The 20,858-nt window shown below is 41.3% G+C and overlaps 2 protein-coding genes across 2 annotated transcripts; both read left to right on the top strand.

The window, feature by feature from the left end:
- Positions 1 to 513: 513 nt before the first annotated feature.
- LOC306961649 (extracellular calcium-sensing receptor-like) lies at positions 514 to 11,915 on the top strand (the record flags this gene model as incomplete). Its single annotated transcript, XM_079554495.1, has 6 exons — positions 514 to 650; positions 921 to 1,218; positions 9,618 to 10,400; positions 10,468 to 10,699; positions 10,778 to 10,894; positions 10,993 to 11,915. The coding sequence occupies 6 exons, from the start codon at positions 514 to 516 to the stop codon at positions 11,913 to 11,915; spliced, it is 2,490 nt and encodes an 829-aa protein (XP_079410621.1).
- Positions 11,916 to 17,265: 5,350 nt separating this feature from the next.
- On the top strand, positions 17,266 to 20,152 carry LOC306961741 (extracellular calcium-sensing receptor-like; the record flags this gene model as incomplete). Its single annotated transcript, XM_079554613.1, has 6 exons — positions 17,266 to 17,345; positions 17,500 to 17,797; positions 17,866 to 18,648; positions 18,716 to 18,943; positions 19,019 to 19,142; positions 19,242 to 20,152. The coding sequence occupies exons 2-6, from the start codon at positions 17,534 to 17,536 to the stop codon at positions 20,150 to 20,152; spliced, it is 2,310 nt and encodes a 769-aa protein (XP_079410739.1). The 5' UTR covers positions 17,266 to 17,345; positions 17,500 to 17,533.
- Positions 20,153 to 20,858: the final 706 nt, after the last annotated feature.

The following is a 20,858-nucleotide window of genomic DNA, read 5'->3' on the forward strand; positions in this document are numbered from 1 at the left end:
ACACAATGCACCATTAGAACACTGGAGCGATGGTTGCTAGAAATGCGCCTCTGCTCCTATATAAATATTCCATTAAAAATCACCCGTTTCCAGATGGAAAAGGCATTCACAACATTAACATGTCTAGACTGGATTAACTTAATGTTATTTAATTATTATACTGATGTTTTATGGATTCCCTTCATGTAATTTTATGTAACTATGAAGCTCTTTGCATTGCAATTCTATGCAGGAAAAAACTTGCCTTGGCTTCAAAGAGGAGAGACTGATTGTTTTGGGGGGTATGATAAAGCAAGCATGTTTTGAGACTCAGCCACTCATTTACTTAATGACAAAAAAATCAAGTTGTTGACTGTCAGGCAAAAGAATAACATGTTATATATAATATAATATATAATGTTTTCTTTGTAGTTGAATTTGAAAATCTTAATCTTTATTGGCTTTTTTACTTTTCACTTTGTTTCATTAAACAGGAAAAGAATCATCCAACCGTGACCAGATTAGAGTATAAATATGAGTGACGGCCCCTGCCCAGTCCAATATGTGCTGAATGATGCTGTGCTTCGACAGTACGACGTTTACACAGAGCTGGCCAGAGCAGGGCTGGGCTTTCCTTCATCTGCTGCTGGTGGTATCATTTTCACAGGCCCGTGAGCCAGTCTGTCAGCAGATTGGCAAAGTAGAAGAACCTCAGATATTCAAGGATGGTGATGTTTTGTTGGGAGGAATCTTGTCTTTTCACAGCCGATGGATAAACAAGCAAGACAATTACACACAAAAACCTAAGCCACTGCAATGTACAAGGTAAGTGAGACGGTAAGAAAAGAAAGATCCTTTCAAAGGGTTTTGCAAGTGACAAATTTCACTGGGCATGGCCAAGTTAATTTTAATTCAGCATTCTGTTTGCCTCTTAAATATAGCTTAAACTTAATGGATTTTCAGTTTGCCCAGGCGATGCTTTTTGCTATTGCGGAAATTAACAACAGCTCAGAAATACTGCCAGGCCTTTCCCTGGGCTATAAAATGTACGATGCCTGTGGCTCTATTGCAAGAGCAGTGAGTGGAGCACTAGCCCTGGCTAATGGTAATGAAGCAACATTTGTGTCCTCTGAAACACCATGCACCAAATCAGTACAAGTTCAGGCTATTCTGGGAGAGACTTCATCTTCCCCTTGCATGGCCATAGCTACCGTCATTGGACCATTTCATTTACCACTGGTAAGCTTAAGTCAGTGGCAGGAAAATGTCAGGAGGAGACATAATTTATAATAAATTATAATTATAAATTATATAATAATTATATAATTATATAATAAATTATATCATGTAATATCTGTTTCCAGATCAGCCACTTTGCCACTTGTGCCTGTCTGAGTGACAAAGCCAAATACCCCTCTTTCTTCAGGACTATACCCAGTGACCTGTACCAGAGCAGAGCCCTGGCCCAGCTGGTCAGACACTTTGGCTGGACATGGGTGGGAGCCATCAGATCAAATGATGATTATGGCAACAATGGCATGGCCACTTTTACTCAAACAGCCAATGAGCTGGGCATCTGTTTGGAGTATTCTGTGTCTTTCTTTAGAACCGATCCAGCAGAAAAAATACTCAATATAGTCAACGTGATAAAACACTCTTCCGCCAAAGTGATAGTGGCTTTTGTGTCACACATGGATATGGATGTAATCATACATAAGCTATCATATCACAATGTGAGTGGCTACCAGTGGGTTGGCACAGAGGCCTGGATCATTGATTCGAAAACAGTGGCTATGAATAAGCACCACATTCTGGACGGGGCTATAGGGTTGTCCATCCCAGAGGCTCATGTCCGCGGCATTGAAGAGTTTATGATGGATGTGAAGCCTTTAAACTCATCTGGTAATCAGTTGTTCACAAAGTTTTGGGAAGCTCTGTTCAGCTGTGAATTTAATTCAAAGAACAACCACAAACGATGTACAGGAACTGAAGACCTGAGTGATGTGCAAAACAGCTTCACCGACATGTCACTGATGCCAATCTTCAACAATGTCTATAAGGGAGTGTATGCAGTGGCTCATGCCCTGCACAAAATCCTCAAATGTAACAAAACCTGTGACACGAATGTGACTCTTGATCCATCCATGGTGCGTATGGTGACAAGTGTTGTTGCCTGCTCACTCAAGTACTTAAATGATTGTATGTTTTTATTAGACTCTGCAGCATCTAAAAAACATTCGTTTCCAAACCAAAGAAGGAGAAGAGGTTTATTTCAATGAAAAAGGTGACCCTGCTGCTAAATATGAAATTATAAACTGGCAGCCTACAGCACAGGGCACAGTGGAGTTTGTCACAGTTGGTTTGTATGATGCTTCTTTACCTGTGGACCGACAGCTGAAACTACAAAACACATCTCTATTTTGGGCACAGAATTCAAAGCAGGGGAGTAATTCATGGAGGCTACAATATGAAGCAGTATAGTAGCTTTATAAATATGCAGTTCATGTTTTTCTATAGGTGCCAGAATCCATTTGTAGTAAACCATGTTTACCAGGAACACGTAAAGTCCTCCAGAAAGGAAAGCCTGTTTGCTGTTATGACTGTACACCCTGTGCAGAGGGAGAAATAAGTAACACTACAGGTTTCAAAGATTTATATGTTACACATTTGTAAAAATGATTTATCTCATTTTAAATATTGTCACAGACACTGACTGAGTTTTTTCTCTGAATATTTACAGACTCCATCACCTGTATCCAATGCCCTACAGATTTTTGGTCCGATGCCCAAAGAGTCGCTTGTGTGAAGAAGGAAACAGAGTTTCTGTCTTATGAAGAAATAATGGGAGCTCTTCTCACAGCTGCCTCTTTATTAGGGACCTGCATGACTTGTGTTGTGGCCTGGATTTTCCTCAAATACAGAAAAACTCCAATTGTGAGAGCTAATAACTCTGAGCTGAGCTTCCTGCTGCTCTTCTCCCTGAGCCTGTGTTTCCTGTGCTCTCTGACCTTCATCGGCCGTCCCTCTGAGTGGTCCTGTATGCTGCGCCACACAGCGTTTGGCATCATCTTTGTCCTCTGTATCTCCTGTATTTTGGGGAAGACTTTACTGGTTTTGTTTGCCTTCAGAGCCACGCTTCCAGGCAGTAATGTCATGAAGTGGTTTGGGCCTCTTCAGCAGAGACTCAGTGTTGTAGCCTTTACTCTGGTACAGGTGCTGATATGTATCCTCTGGTTAACAATTTCACCTCCATTTCCTTTCAAAAACATGAAACAGTTCACTTACAAAATCATTATGGAGTGTGCCATGGGTTCAGCCATTGGCTTCTGGGCTGTACTGGGATACATTGGCCTGTTGGCTGTTTTATGTTTTGTATTGGCTTTCTTGGCTCGTAAACTGCCTGATAACTTCAATGAGGCCAAATTCATCACTTTTAGCATGTTGATCTTCTGTACAGTCTGGATCGCTTTTATCCCAGCTTATGTCAGCTCTCCAGGAAAGTTCAGTGTTGCTGTGGAGATATTTGCAATACTGGCCTCAAGTTTTGGGCTTCTTTTTTGTATTTTTGTCCCCAAATGTTATGTCATTTTATTCAAACCAGAGAAGAACACAAAAAAGAATGTAATGGGTAAGAGTAGAGCTACTTTTAAAACCAATAAATGAAAAAAGTGATATGAACAGAAACATTCTGACTAGGAGTTAGTAAAACATATGTTTTATTATTATTAATAATATGCAGTAAAATAATGTTTTAGTGTATATAAGACTAAGTAAAACATAGATGAATAAAGAAATATTCATTAAATGATGTTTGGTGTTTTCTTTTGGTGACATGTATGTTATCTCGGGGTCTTGTTCACGAGTGAGGGACGGATGGAGCGTGAGATCGACAGACGGATCGGTGCTGCGTCAGCAGTGATGCGGTCGCTGTATCGGTCTGTCGTGGTGAAGAGGGAGCTGAGTCGAGGAGGCAAAGCTCTCGATTTACCGATCGATCTACAGTCCCACCCTCACATATGGTCATGAGATTTGGGTAATGACCGAAAGGACGAGATCGCGAATACAAGCGGCCGAAATGAGTTTCCTTCGCAGGGTGGCTGGGCGCACCCTTCGAGATAGGGTGAGGAGCTCAGTTACCCGAGAGGAGCTCGGAGTAGAGTCGCTGCTCCTTCACGTCGAAAGGAGCCAGCTGAGGTGGCTCGGGCATCTGTTCCGGATGCCTCCTGGTCGCCTCCCGCGGGAGGTGTTCCAGGCATGTCCTAGTGGGACGAGGCCTCGTGGAAGGCCCAGGACACGTTGGTGGGACTATGTCTCTGAGCTGGCCTGGTGTCGCCTCGGGGTCCCCCCAGAACAGCTGGAGGAGGTGTGTGTGAATCGGGAAGTCTGGGCATCTCTGCTAAGCCTGCTGCCCCCGCGACCCGGCCCCGGATAAAGCGGAAGAAAATGGATGGATGGACATGTATGTTAATTAAAGCAAGCCCACCACTTTCAAAAGATAAAAAAACAATTGCATTACATGTTTACTCCTCTGCATCATAGGAACAACCTTTAACTGACAAATCCCTATACCGTCGCCCACAATGGTTTAGTGGGCGAAGTAGTTGCTGCGAGAGCCGACTAAAGGTAAAACTATCATTCACACTGCTAACATCAATAACCTCAGACCTATCTCCAAATCACAACACACATACTTCTGTTAGTATCCAGTCCCCCATCACAATAAACATGGCCCTTTAAAATGTCCGCTCTCTGCTGAACAAGCTGTTTATCATAAATTATTTCATTTTGATCATAAACTTGTTTATTTTTAATTGAAACCTGACTGGGTGCAGATGCAAAACTTGTCCTCCCTGAGGCCTCTCCACCTAATTTTAGCAGTGCTTTTTCAACCACAGATGGTAAAAGGGGCAACAAGTCCTCCAAATCCATACGACACAAGTGGTTGTTTGTTTTATCCTTGAATTACGACCATAAGACATTTGCTAAAACAGCGCCCCCAAGCTCCCATTGAGAGTAAGTACATTACATTTAACCCAATTCAGAAACTACTTTATTGTAGTAGTGTATCTGCCCAACTGTGAGCAGCTTTTTGTTGCACTTTTGGAGACCGGCCTGGAGTGAGTGAGTGAGTGAGTGAGTGAGTGAGTGAGTGAGTGAGTGAGTGAGTGAGTGAGTGAGTGAGTGAGTGAGTGAGTGAATGAATAATGCACAAAATTGTAAAGCAACTTTTGAGCATCTGAAAAGCGCTACATAAGATTAATGCATTAGTATTATTTTCCATATTACAGCTTTCCTTGCTGACTAACATCAATTTCCAGTTTTACATCAGTTTAGTCACAACAAACCATAGCAAAACACAGTTCTTTACTCTAACAGCTTCATCAACCCTCATGCACCCTCATGCTCACTCACTCTCAGATTACAAAAATGTGCTTTATCTTTATTATAAAGCTTTATTTAAACAGCTATTTCAAAACCAACACTATGTTCCAAACCCAGTGTGAAACATCAACCCCAGGTTTGTCAAAGCCAGAACAAAGAAAACTTTAAAAGAAACTTTAGTGAGACGCCATGGACACTACCTGCACTTTCTTCTCTCCCTGTCTTCTTCATGATTCTTTCTCGTTTTTTTGCTGTCAAGCTGAGGCTTCAGGTTGACCAACTTGCTTTTCTTGAACCTCTTCATCTCTTTCTCTGTTTGTTTCAATGAGGAGGAAATGTTAGGACCAGATAGACTGTGTCACAAAAAATAGCCTGAGCCAGTGCTTCCCAAACTTTTTGGAGCTGTGTACCCCCTGAAGCTGTGGGTGATGAGTCAACTCTGGCTATGAATATCATATATTATAATAAAATATCTATTTCATCCATTATTACAGTAAACTCAAGCTGGTTTCCCACAATTAAGCCTTTTTTGCTTATCTGAGTGATAGACTATTAAGAATAGGTTGTCTTTATTTTATGTATGTATTTATTAATAAAATAAGTACATATATTAATTTATTAACAAATATTAATTTATTAATAAAAGTACAAATGATTTCAAGTATGCCTCGATTAAGGAGAGGTCTCTGTTTCACACCTGCCCCCTGCTGGCCAGCCCTCACACCTGTGCAAGTAAACTGAGCAGTGCGGCCTGATGACATCACACAGCACTGTTTGTTTCTATTTGTTAGGCAAAAGCATAAGCCATGGCACATGAAATGCGAAGGGAAAATAATCTCAGCGCCATGAAATAATGCAAGTCTGCTTTGCAAAAAACAAAAACAAAAAAAAGCATTTTTTTCCCGATTATGCTAATTTTGTAATTGTTTAGTGTAATAACCGAAATTGTAATCCAATTTCGATTAATTGCACAGCCCTACACGAACTTGCAAAATTAGCCTCCCATGCAATATGTGCCGCCAAAAGGCATCCCAAGATCTTCAGCCCCGCCACACCTGTGGAGGAACTGAACGTCCAGCTGTGCCAAAGGCTCTCCAAGCGCACACTCCGCGCCAGTACGCATCACACCTCCCCAACCATAGCAGCGGTCACGATTCACCACTCTCATATTATATTCAGAGCCGCCTTAACCAATAGGCTAGCAGGGGCTGGAGCCGCCCAGGGGCCTACCATATTCAAGGGCCTATCACCGGGGTCAGCAACCCGTGGCCCCGGAGCCACATGCGGTTTTTCAAGCTCTTTGTAGTGGCTCTTTGTCCCACTGGAGGAGCACCGATAGGGAGTATAAGGAGAACCGGTTCGGATGATCATTAACGTCGCCTCTTATTGATGCCGCTTTGCGCCAAAGCCTCTTTATAATAGAAACCTGCAGGTGCAGAGCAGCTGCAGATACACGCCTGCACATACACGCCTGCACATACACGCCTACACATACACGCACCACTCGCAACAAAACGTCTGCGCTGTTTTAGGATCCGCGCTACACGTTGTAATGAGCCCGTCTGAATCTGTCCTCTATATATACGCTAATACGTGCAGCTGCTACCAAAACAAAGCACACGTGCTGAAACATGTGCTTTTGCACGCTCGCTCGTATCATTCAGAAACTATGACGCTGAAGGGCTGACAAGCAGGGCCGTGCAGAGAGCTACAGAGGGGCAGGGGCTCAAAAATCAAAGGGACACGACACCCAATCCGTCCTCCCGCGACCCCTGACCAACTCCTCTTAAATTCTTATAGCAATCAATTTTATTTCAAATCTAATTATTTATTTATTTTATACAAAAGTAAAAGGAGCTGCATAGGGGCTAAAAATATAGATTTGGGGAAAGCAAACAGCTATTATTTTTTCCGTTTATTAATACTATTTCTTGCTAGTATATTTTGCTAGTGGGGTATTTTGCAGGGGGCATCTGCCCACAAGTGTCTTAGCAGCGCCCCTACAGAAACACAGACTTTCACAACTGTCTCTCTCATGTCACTCTCTTCTCTGGGCTGTGGCTGAAAACAGGGGCTTAAGAAAAGAACATAAACTATTGAGAATGTCTGAGCGTGAGTTTCACGTTGTTTTAAGAGAACGTAGAGCTGAACTATTTTGACAAAAATACGTCGCGTGGATGCGGCGCTGAGCCGAGCTAAACGGCGCTCGCGTCTGACACAAGGTTTATTTTAGATCGTACAAAACCTGCTGCTGCAGGGCCGGTGAGTGGAGCGTTGAAAACGCCTGGTTATCGCCATTTTACTCACAATAACAGCGACACCAAAGCATTACTTACCATTGATGTCTTCGTGAGTCCTTCTTCTCCTCCATTATGCTCATTTCCAACTCCATGATCTCTTCTGTCCACTTCCATAGCTGTCCTCAACAAACGTCGTAGTGTTGTCAGACTCCGTGTCACCCGTGTCTCCCATTGTCCGTTGTCCAGTGACCGCTGCGAGCCTCGGATCCCGCGCTGGGTTCCGGTATGATGCGGGGAGACTCCTCTCGTCATCAAAGTCCGACCTCGGTTCCCGCTGCTGTTCTTGCCGAAGTCCTGCGTTTCTTTCAGAGTTCCTCTTGAGAACGTGGTGCCAAATGTCCGTGCTGAAATGTAGGTAATTTCCCCGCAGGATCTCATTTGATAATAAAAACATAGGTACAGCTATGTTTAGCTCGCAGGTTTTTTAACTAGATTTGACAGACAGGCAATGGAAACACGTGTATCAGCTAAAGGGCGTTTGGGCAGGTGAGCCTGCGCCTCTGATTGGCTGAAATGTCCGCTATGTCATAATGTTTGTCACATTCAGTTATATTTCTTCAGAAATATTAGTATTTATTTTCGTTATATTATAAACAATCTGAAATAAACTTCTGTATTTAAAGGATTTTGTCTGATGCCTGTGATTTATATTGTAAAAATTAGATTGAAAATATTGAGAAAGGTGTATATGGTATAGAGTTTGCTGATGAAAAGAAAAAAAGAAGGAACAAAGGGGGTTGTTTATTGGATTTATGAACTAAAGATTAGCTAATGGTGGGTTAATTACAGCAGTAAGTGGTATATTATGGTATATCTTGCAAACTAATGATGAATCAAGAATTTTCATTTACTTCATAATAGGATCTAAAGGGTGAAGTGTTTCATACTTAACTTCATGTTATAGATGCATGACTGCATGTATACCTTTTAATAAAGTGTTAAATGTTTTTATGAAAAGTAAAACCCTGGATTTTAACATCGTTGAAATAAATGTAATGATCATCATTGGTTGCATTTTGTTATTTATGAGTAAATTCAAAGACAACTGAGGTACTTTTAAGTGAAAATTGACCTACAAGCGTACAACATTCATACATTGAGATAAGAACATTCAACCTCCACATGAGATCACGTGATGTTACTGTGATATAAAAACACAATGAGTGTGCTGCTCTCAGTGAACTGCCACTCGCAGGCCCACACCAATGATGGTCAGACACTCAGACTGTAGTGGTTTGGCTTTACTTTGTCTGCTCATGAAGGCTTCTTTGTTACATAGTAAAGACAACATTTGTTTTAAGAGAGGGGATCAAAGAAGCTTCAGTTTTTTGAAGGATGGTGAAGTTTTTCTGGGGGGGATTTTTTCTTTTCATGACGGCTGGATAATCAGGCAGAATAATTATACTCAAAAACCACTGCCACTGCAGTGCGTCAGGTAAGTTACACACTCCATCATTATACCCTCAAGGAAATACAATTAGCTCTCTTCATGTTTTAACAATGTATGCTTTTTATTATAATGAACTCATGTACATTACACATATAGAGTGTACTAAATAAGAGTGGTAAAACAAGTATCTCTGTTCTCAGCTTAAATATCAGGAATTTCCAGTATGCACAGGCTATGCTCTTTGCAATAGCAGAGATAAACAACAGTTCAGACCTGCTGCCAGGTGTCTCTTTGGGATATAAGATGTATGATTCTTGTGGATCCACTCCTCATGGAGTTGCAGGAGCACTAGCCCTCGCTAACGGCAATGAAGCAACATTTGTTTCCTCTGAGACGCCATGCACGAGATCAGCACAAGTTCAGGCTATTTTGGGAGCGACTTCATCTTCCCCTTGCATGGCCATAGCTACCGTCATTGGACCATTTCATTTACCACTGGTGTGTGGATTTGTTACTGAAATGTAATGATTGATTTCAAATATGCTCATGATTGTTCCCTCCCTCAGATCAGCCACTTTGCCACTTGTGCCTGTCTGAGTGACAAAGCCAAATACCCCTCTTTCTTCAGGACTATACCCAGTGACCTGTACCAGAGCAGAGCCCTGGCCCAGCTGGTCAGACACTTTGGCTGGACATGGGTGGGAGCCATCAGATCAAATGATGATTATGGCAACAATGGCATGGCCACTTTTACTGAAACAGCCAATGAGCTGGGCATCTGTCTGGAGTATTCTGTGCCCTTCATCAGTACTGACCCTCCTGAAAAATTACTCAGTATAGTCAATATAATCAAACAATCCACTTCCAAAGTTATTTTCACTTTTATGCAACCTAAGGACATTATCAATCTGATCACAGCCTTATCTGAACACAATGTGACGGGTCACCAGTGGGTTGGCACAGAGGCCTGGATCTTTGATTCGAAAACAGTGGCTATGAATAAGCACCACATTCTGGACGGGGCTATAGGGTTGGCCATCCCAGAGGCTCATGTCCGCGGCATTCAAGATTTTATGATGGATGTGAAGCCTTTAAACTCATCTGGTAATCAGTTGTTCACAAAGTTTTGGGAAGCTCTGTTCAGCTGTGAATTTAATTCAAAGAACAACCACAAACGATGTACAGGAACTGAAGACCTGAGTGATGTGCAAAACAGCTTCACCGACATGTCACTGATGCCGATCTTCAACAATGTCTATAAGGGAGTGTATGCAGTGGCTCATGCCCTGCACAAAATCCTCAAATGTAACAAAACCTGTGACACGAATGTGACTCTTGATCCATCCATGGTGCGTATGGTGACAAGTGTTGTTGCCTGCTCACTCAAGTACTTAAATGAATGTGTGTTTTTATTAGACTCTGCAGCATCTAAAAAACATTCATTTCCAAACCAAAGAAGGAGAAGAGGTTTATTTCAATGAAAAAGGTGACCCTGCTGCTAAATATGAAATTATAAACTGGCAGCCTACAGCACAGGGCACAGTGGAGTTTGTCACAGTTGGTTTGTATGATGCTTCTTTACCTGTGGACCGACAGCTGAAACTACAAAACACATCTCTATTTTGGGCACAGAATTCAAAGCAGGGGAGTAATTCACGGAGGCTACAATATGAAGCAGTATAGTAGTTTTATAAATATGCAGTTCATGTTTTTCTGCAGGTGCCAGAATCCATTTGTAGCAAACCATGTTTACCAGGAACACGTAAAGTCCTCCAGAAAGGAAAGCCCGTCTGCTGTTTTGACTGTACACCCTGTGCAGAGGGAGAAATCAGTAACACTACAGGTTTCAAAGATTTATGTATTACACATTTGTGAAAATTATGTATCTGATTTTAAATATGTTCACAGACACTGACTGTTTTTTTCTCTGAATATTTACAGACTCCATCATTTGTATCCAATGCCCTCCAGATTTTTGGTCCAATGCCCAAAGAGTCGCTTGTGTGAAGAAGGAAACAGAGTTTCTGTCGTATGAAGAAATAATGGGAGCTCTTCTCACAGTTGCCTCTTTATTAGGGACCTGCATGACTTGTGTTGTGGCCTGGATTTTCCTCAAATACAGAAAAACTCCAATAGTGAGAGCTAATAACTCTGAGCTGAGCTTCCTGCTGCTCCTCTCCCTGAGCCTGTGTTTCCTGTGCTCTCTGACCTTCATCGGCCGTCCCTCTGAGTGGTCCTGCATGCTGCGCCACACAGCGTTCGGCATCACCTTTGTCCTCTGTATCTCCTGTATCTTGGGGAAGACTATAGTGGTGCTGATGGCCTTCAGAGCCACACTTCCAGGCAGTAATGTCATGAAATGGTTTGGGCCTCTTCAGCAGAGACTCAGTGTTGTAGCCTTTACTCTGGTACAGGTGCTGATATGTGTCCTCTGGTTAACAATATCACCTCCATTTCCTTTCAAAAACATGAAACAGTTCACTTACAAAATCATTATGGAGTGTGCCATGGGTTCAGCCATTGGCTTCTGGGCTGTACTGGGATACATAGGCCTGTTGGCTGTTTTATGTTTTGTATTGGCTTTCTTGGCTCGTAAACTGCCTGATAACTTTAATGAGGCCAAATTCATCACTTTTAGCATGTTGATCTTCTGTACAGTCTGGATCGCTTTTATCCCAGCGTATGTCAGCTCTCCAGGAAAGTTCAGTGTTGCTGTGGAGATATTTGCAATACTGGCCTCAAGTTTTGGGCTTCTTTTTTGTATTTTTGTCCCCAAGTGTTATGTCATTTTATTCAAACCAGAGAAGAACACAAAAAAGAATGTAATGGGTAAGAGTAGAGCTACTTTTAAAACCAATAAATGAAAAAAGTAATTTCAACAAAAACATTCTGACTAGGAGTTGGTAAAATATATGTTTAATTATTATTAATTATATGCAGTAATATAATGTTTTAGTGTATATAAGACTAAGTAAAACATAGATGAATAAAAAATATTCATTAAATGATGTTTGTTTTTTTGTGACATTGTAGAGCCGCCTTAACCAATGATCTAACAGGGGCTGGAGCCCAGGGGCCTACCATATTCAAGGGCCTATAACGGGGGTCACAGGGCTCCGGAACCGCATGCAGCTCTTTAGCCTCATTGTAGTGGCTCTTTGTCCCACTGGAGCAGCAACGAGTATATCTGCAAGGAGAACCGGTTCTGATGAGTAATCCATCATGTGTTACTCCTTCCTTAACGACGCCTCTTATTGATGGCGCTTTGCGCCGCAGTCTCTTTATGCTATAAACCTCCAGGCGCGGAGCCGCTGCAGATACACGCACCACTCGCACCATCCCAAACGTTTGCGCTGTTTTAGGATCCGCGCTACACATTGTAATGAGCCCGTCTGAATCTGTCCTCTTAATATACGCTAATACAGTACATGCAGCTGCTACGTTATCAAGAACCAAAACAAAGCGCACGTGCATGTGCTTTTGCACGCTCGCTCGTATCATTCAGAAACTATGACGCTGAAGGGCTGAGAATAGGCTATATGCACAGTTTCCCCACGTGACGTCTTCCTGGACAGTCAGCCAGACGCAGCACTTCCTGTCGCTGGTCGTTTACGTTCACAATTAGCAGGTTCCCACACTAAAATATCGATAGCTCAGGATCTGGTTAAGGACAACGAGTTACTGATGGACAGTCACAGCAACGTATTACAAACATCATGTTCGCTGTGAATCCAGCACCCAAAGGAAACGCCAGCTGTCGTAAGGTAGGAGCTTTTATCTTAGAGCTAAAGGCTAGTGTTGAAAAATGATAATATAACATGTAAACAAGTAAATATTATTTAAACTACTAACAAGACGATTCTTTTTTGCGCAGGCTCGTTCTAAACTTTGCGCTAGTTTTACTTTTTATTTTGTTAGCCGCGTTAGCTTCAAGACAAAAACATCCACCGTTATGAACACGGAGGTTTCCTCCAGTGAAGTCGTTGCGTCTGACGTAATATTTTTTAACCTGCTCCAGCCACATCCGAACTTTTACTCGCTGTCCTTTACCAAATCTTAAGCTATTGCTTCATTTCTGTGGGACCTGCTAATTTTTAATGGGAAGAGATAACAGACAGGAAGGACAGCCTCTGGCTGACTGTCCAGGCGGAAATCACGTGGGGGACTGTGCATCTAGCCCATATTCTTCAACCCTCGTTCATACACAAATAGAGCGTCTGCCCCACTGAAATAGTTTTATATCCCGTTAATTTAATTAACCGTTACATTAGCCTTTATAAAAATGCTTTGAGGAAGTTTATGTCAAAATAGGTTAATTTACTTTCTTTTCTGTTTAAATAAAAAAAAAACACAAGAAGCACATTATAATTCATAGCCTATTTTTTTTATGAATTGATAAGAGAAACGATAAACAACCGTATCAATGAGAGACATTATCAATGGTTTTAAGATCGATTAAAAAAAATCTACAAATAAGCAAATAAAACATAATTAATCATTTTAATCGGAGGTGGGGGTGGTAGGGACTACAATTCTGTTTAAGCCCCAGGGCCTATGGGTACATTAAGATGGGCCTGGTCTTCGTGAGTCCTTCTTCTCCATTATGCGTCATTTCCAACTCCATAATCTCTTCTGTCCACTTCCATCGCTGTTCTCAACAAACGTCGTAGTGTTGTCAGACTCCGTGTCACCCGTGTCTCCCATTGTCCATTGTTCGGTGACCGCTGCGAGCCTCGGATCCCGCGCTGGGTTCCGGTATGATGCGGGGAGACTCCTCTCGTCATCAAAGTCTGACCTCGGTTCCCGCTGCTGTTCTTCCCAAAGTCCTGCGTTTCTTTCAGAGTTCCTCTTGAGAACGTGGTGCCAAATGTCCGTGCTGAAATGTATATCCCCGCAGGATCTCATTTGATAATAAAAAACATAGGTACAGCTATGTTTAGCTCGCAGGTTTTTGACAGGCAGTCGCTCTGTCCAATGGAAACACGTGTATCAGCTAAAGGGCGTTTGGGCAGGTGAGCCTGCCCCTCTGATTGGCTGAAATGTCCGCTATGTCATAATGTTTGTCTCATTCAGTTATATTTCTTCAGAAATATTAGTATTTATTTTCGTTATATTATAAACAATCTGAAATAAACTTCTGTATTCAAAGCGTTTCGTCTGATGCCTGTGATTTATATTGTTAAAATCAGATTGAAAATATTGAGAAAGGTGTATATGGTATAGAGTTTACTGGAAAAAAAAAGAAGGAACAAAGGGGGTTGTTTATTGAATTTATGAACTAAGGATTGGCAAATTTATGAACTAAAGATTAGTGGGTTAATTACAGCAGTAAGTGGTTAATTATGGTATATCTTGGTATTGTGCATCTTGCAAACTAATGATGAATCAAGAATTTTCATTGACTTCATAATACGATCTAAATGTTTAAGTGAATTCATTATGATTCTAAGATCATGATCAAATCAAATCAAACTTTATTCATAAAGCGCTTTTCATACCGAAAGGTATCACAAAGTGCTTTACAGATTACAACATTTAAAACAATACGCCTGGCACAACCTCCCATATATATAGTATTTCATATATTAGGATTAAATAAATAGATTAGTCAGTTAAAAGCTTAGCTAAAAAGGTGGGTCTTGAGCCTGCTCTTAAAAACATAAACGTTCTCTGCAGCCCTGAGCTCCTCTGGCAGGTCGTTCCAGAGGCGAGGGCCGTAATATCGTAAAGACGCCTCACCATGAGTCTTTTTGTTGACTTTAGGAATAACGAGGAGACCCCTGCCGGGGGAGCGAAGGGGCCGTGAAGGTTCACAAGGTAAAAGCAGTTCTGAAAGATAAGAAGGACCAAGACCATTAAGACATTTAAAAAACATTAAAAGAACTTTAAAATCGATCCTGAAACACACGGGGAGCCAATGCAGCGATTCTAAAACCGGTGTAATGTGGTCCCGCCTCCTGGTCTTCGTCAGGACACGAGCTGCTGAATTTTGTAAAAGTTGTAGACCTGAGATACTCTTTTTGGGAAGATCAGAAAGCAGGGCATTACAGTAGTCGATACGACTGGTGATAAAAGCATGCATTAGCGTCTCCGTGTTGGCCCGAGAGAGAATGGGGCGACTCTGGCTATGTGCTTTAGATGATAAAAAACTATCTTTGTGATATTCTTAATGTGTGAAATAAACGCCAGCTCAGAGTCAAAGATCACACCCAGGTTCTTCACCTGTGAGGAAGGATTAATAGACAGTGACTGTTGGGTAGAAGTCTCTCTCTCAGGGGCGAACATTTCAGTTTTGTCCTGGTTAAGCTGGAGAAAGTTTTCTGCCATCCAGAATTTGATATCTAAAACGCAGTTAAAAAGTGCATCTATTGGCCTGGTGTCATCAGGAGACATGGAGATGTATAACTGTGTATCATCAGCATAACTGTGAAAATTGACCCCGTGTCTCCTGATGACACCACCAAAAGGGAGCATATACAGATTAAAAAGCACTGGGCCTAAAATTGAACCCTGGGGCACACCACATGTAATTTCATGGACCTTAGAGGAGCAGGTATCCACATTTACCATGCACGTCCTGTCTGTGAGGTAGGAAGTAAACCATTTGTGTACAGCACAGGAGAGGCCAATGTGTTTTAAATGAGTTAAAAGAATAGTGTGGTCGACTGTATCAAAGGCAGCGCTCAGATCCAGAAGAACCAACACTGTGACCTTCTGTGAGTCATAATTTAATCTAAAGTCATTTAAAATCTTTAAGAGGGTGGTCTCGGTGCTGTGGTTTACCCTAAAGCCGGACTGGAATTTCTCAAGGACATTTTGTGCGGTAATCAAATCATTAGTTGGATAAAGACAAGTTTTTCTAAGATTTTGCTTTAAAATGGTAAGTTGGATACTGGTCTGAAATTGTTAGAATCTTTACAGTCCAAATTGCTCTTTTTCAACAGGGGCCTCACCACCATGATATATTTACAAAATTGTCTCATTAATTCATTACAGTTACTTCATTAATTAATTCATGCATGAATATATGTTTGCCGTAAACAGTGTAACCCATAGTTTTATTTTTTTCCTCTGCAGTATAATTAATTTGAAATTATACATTAAATACTGTCTTCATTAGCCTGATTGTTGGGTTTTGCTTCTTTTGAAAAAGACCAGTTAAGAACCTTTCTCCCATATTGGCAACACATTATTTGTCTAATACATTCAGTGTGCAGACTGAGCTTTGCTATTCTTGATATTGTTTAGTTTGTTTGTTCCAATCAGGATTTAGATCTGGGTTTTCTACTACAACCATTCTTCTTAAATTCACCGATGATGTATTTTGTTCTTTTGATCATAATCAGTTTGTGGGATCCTTATTTCTTGATTTGTCTAAGGCTTTCGATATGGTAGATCATTATTTACTTCTTGACAAATTATATGCTATAGGTCTTAACATTAATGCAGTTTTGTGGTTTAGTTATTATCTTCACAATACGAAACAATATGTTCTTTATAATGGTTCTTAGTAGGGAAATTGTATAATCAAAAAAGGGCAACCTCAAGGATCAACCCTTGGTCCTTTATTATTTGCAATTTTCATTCATGACCTTCATCAAGCTATTACAAATTGTTCTATGAGTTTGTGTGCTGATGATACCATACTTTATATTTCTAATTTAGACCTTTCCCTGTTACAAAATCAGCTCAATTTTGGTCATGTTCAAAACTGGTTTTATAACAAAAACCTAAAACTAAAAAGGTAAAAATCATGTTGTATGCTCTTTTGCACTCATCATAATTTATTAATATGATTTACACATTCAGTTTAATAATAGCTCTACTGTTCAAAACATCGTTGAAATAAATGTATTGATCATCATTGGTTGCATTTTGTTATTTATGAGTAAATTCAAAGACAACTGAGGTACTTTTAAGTGAAAATTGACCTACAAGCGTACAACATTCATACATTGAGATAAGAACATTCAACCTCCACATGAGATCACGTGATGTCACTGTGATATAAAAACACAATGAGTGTGCTGCTCTCAGTGAACTGCCACTCGCAGGCCCACACCAATGATGGTCAGACACTCAGACTGTAGTGGTTTGGCTTTACTTTGTCTGCTCATGAAGGCTTCTTTGTTACATACTAAAGACAACATTTGTTTTAAGAGAGGGGATCAAAGAAGCTTCAGTTTTTTGAAGGATGGTGAAGTTTTTCTGGGGGGGATTTTTTCTTTTCATGACAGCTGGATAATCAGGCAGAATAATAATACTCAAAAACCACTGCCACTGCAGTGCGTCAGGTAAGTTACACACTCCATCATTATACCCTCAAGGAAATACAATTAGCTCTCTTCATGTTTTAACAATGTATGCTTTTTATCATAATGAATTCATGTACAATACACAAATAGAGTGTACTAGATAGAGTGGTAAAACAAGTATCTCTGTTCTCAGCTTAAATATCAGGAATTTCCAGTATGCACAGGCTATGCTCTTTGCAATAGCAGAGATAAACAACAGTTCAGACCTGCTGCCAGGTGTCTCTTTGGGATATAAGATGTATGATTCTTGTGGATCCACTCCTCATGGAGTTGCAGGAGCACTAGCCCTCGCTAACGGCAATGAAGCAACATTTGTTTCCTCTGAGACGCCATGCACCAGATCAGCACAAGTTCAGGCTATTCTGGGAGCGACTTCATCTTCCCCTTGCATGGCCATAGCTACCATCATTGGACCATTTCATTTACCACTGGTGTGTGGATTTGTTACTGAAATGTAACGATTGATTTCAAATATGCTCATGATTGTTCCCTCCTTCAGATCAGCCACTATGCCACTTGTGCCTGTCTGAGTGACAAAGCCAAATACCCCTCTTTCTTCAGGACTATACCCAGTGACCTGTACCAGAGCAGAGCCCTGGCCCAGCTGGTCAGACATTTTGGCTGGACATGGGTGGGAGCCATCAGATCAAATGATGATTATGGCAACAATGGCATGGCCACTTTTACTGAAACAGCCAATGAGCTGGGCATCTGTTTGGAGTATTCTGTGCCCTTCATCAGTACTGACCCTCCTGAAAAATTACTCAGTATAGTCATTATAATCAAACAATCCACTTCCAAAGTTATTGTCACTTTTATTCAACCTTTGGAAATTATGATTCTGATCACAGCCTTATCTGAACACAATGTGACGGGTCACCAGTGGGTTGGCACAGAGGGCTGGATCTTTGATTCTAAAACAGCGGCTATGAATAAGCACCACATTCTGGACGGGGCTTTAGGGTTGTCCATCCCAGAGGCTCATGTCCGCGGCATTCAAGAGTTTATGATGGATGTGAAGCCTTTAAACTCATCTGGTAATCACTTGTTCACAAAGTTTTGGGAAGCTCTGTTCAGCTGTGAATTTAATTCAAAGAACAACCACAAACGATGTACAGGAACTGAAGACCTGAGTGATGTGCAAAACAGCTTCACCGACATGTCACTGATGCCGATCTTCAACAATGTCTATAAGGGAGTGTATGCAGTGGCTCATGCCCTGCACAAAATCCTCAAATGTAACAAAACCTGTGACACGAATGTGACTCTGGATCCATCCATGGTGCGTATGGTGACAAGTGTTGTTGCCGGCTCACTCAAGTACTTAAATTATTGGATGTTTTTATTAGACTCTGCAGCATCTAAAAAACATTCATTTCAAAACCAAAGAAGGAAAAGAGGTTTATTTCAATGAAAAAGGTGACCCTGCTGCTAAATATGAAATTATAAACTGGCAGCCTACAGCACAGGGCACAGTGGAGTTTGTCACAGTTGGTTTGTATGATGCTTCTTTACCTGTGGACCGACAGCTGAAACTACAAAACACATCTCTATTTTGGGCACAGAATTCAAAGCAGGGGAGTAATTCACGGAGGCTACAATATGAAGCAGTATAGAAGCTTTATAAATATACTGTACATGTTTTTCTATAGGTGCCAGAATCCATTTGTAGCAAACCATGTTTACCAGGAACACATAAAGTCCTCCAGAAAGGAAAGCCTGTTTGCTGTTATGACTGTACACCCTGTGCAGAGGGAGAAATTAGTAACACTACAGGTTTCAAAGATTTAAATGCCACACATTTGCCAAAAATATTTATCTCATTTTAAACATTGTCCCAGATATTGACTGATTTTTTTCTCTGAATATTTACAGACTCCATCACTTGTATTCAATGCCCTCCAGATTTTTGGTCCAATGCCCAAAGAGTCGCTTGTGTGAAGAAGGAAACAGAGTTTCTGTCTTATGAAGAAATAATGGGAGCTCTTCTCACAGCTGCCTCTTTATTAGGGACCTGCATGACTTGTGTTGTGGCCTGGATTTTCCTCAAATACCGAAAAACTCCAATTGTGAGAGCTAATAACTCTGAGCTGAGCTTCCTGCTGCTCTTCTCCCTGAGCCTGTGTTTCCTGTGCTCTCTGACCTTCATCGGCCGTCCCTCTGAGTGGTCCTGCATGCTGCGCCACACAGCGTTCGGCATCACCTTTGTCCTCTGTATCTCCTGTGTCCTGGGGAAGACTATAGTGGTGCTGATGGCCTTCAGAGCCACACTTCCAGGCAGTAATGTCATGAAATGGTTTGGGCCTCTTCAGCAGAGACTCAGTGTTGTAGCCTTTACTCTGGTACAGGTGCTGATATGTGTCCTCTGGTTAACAATATCACCTCCATTTCCTTTTAAAAACATGAAACAGTTCACTTACAAAATCATTATGGAGTGTGCCATGGGTTCAGCCATTGGCTTCTGGGCTGTACTGGGATACATTGGCCTGTTGGCTGTTTTATGTTTTGTGTTGGATTTCTTGGCTCGTAAACTGCCTGATAACTTTAATGAGGCCAAATTCATCACTTTCAGCATGTTGATCTTTTGTGCCGTCTGGATCACTTTTATCCCGGCTTATGTCAGCTCTCCAGGAAAGTTCAGTGTTGCTGTGGAGATATTTGCCATACTGGCTTCAAGTTTTGGGCTTCTTTTTTGCATTTTCATCCCAAAGTGTTATATTATTTTACTCAAACCTGAAAAGAATTCAAAAAAATATTTAATGAGCAAGGGAAATCATAAAATATAAACAAGTTTGTTAAGTCACTTGTTTTCAGCTTATACGTTATATGATTCGCGTCGGGGTCCGGTTCGCCCTGTCGGTACTTATTTTCCCAATAATGACCAGCGTTCTATACATTATCCCGCTTATTATACGGCCATTTGCCAACTGAACACATAAACTTCATACACTTGTATGAAGGCTGAAAGGTTTGTTTAATGACTTCTGTGGCAAATAGTTCCCAAAAGTTTGCGCGTTGCTTGGCAACGTTTGGCTAGGCTAGAAGCAGCAAGGCTAGTAGCTCGCCTAGCTACTTAGATGAAGGTGCAGTTGGAGGAATGGTGGTGAATCTCTGGGTAAGTTGAAAGTCGGACTCACGTTAACTTCACGAGCAATTCCCCCAACTTCTCTCGCAGAGACGGGGACAGAGTGCCCGCTACTATGTACGTGCGGAGTGATATGAAAGCACAAACTCCGTTGCCATTGGCAGCGGTCATTATTTTTATCAGAGGTCCTCTTTCATAATATAATAATAATAATAATAATAATAATAATAATAATAATAATGACGGTAGAATGTTGGAAAATCCCATTCAAATCAATGGAGTGTTCTTCTTACGTTGTGAAGAGCCGTATAATAAGTAAGGGATAATGTATAGAACGCTGGTCATTATTAGGAAAATAAGTACCGACAGGGCGAACCCGTGTTATGTAATAATGTATGTTAATTCAC

Source organism: Gobius niger, assembly GCF_951799975.1.
Source record: "Gobius niger genome assembly, chromosome: 1".
Lineage (NCBI taxonomy): Eukaryota > Metazoa > Chordata > Actinopteri > Gobiiformes > Gobiidae > Gobius > Gobius niger.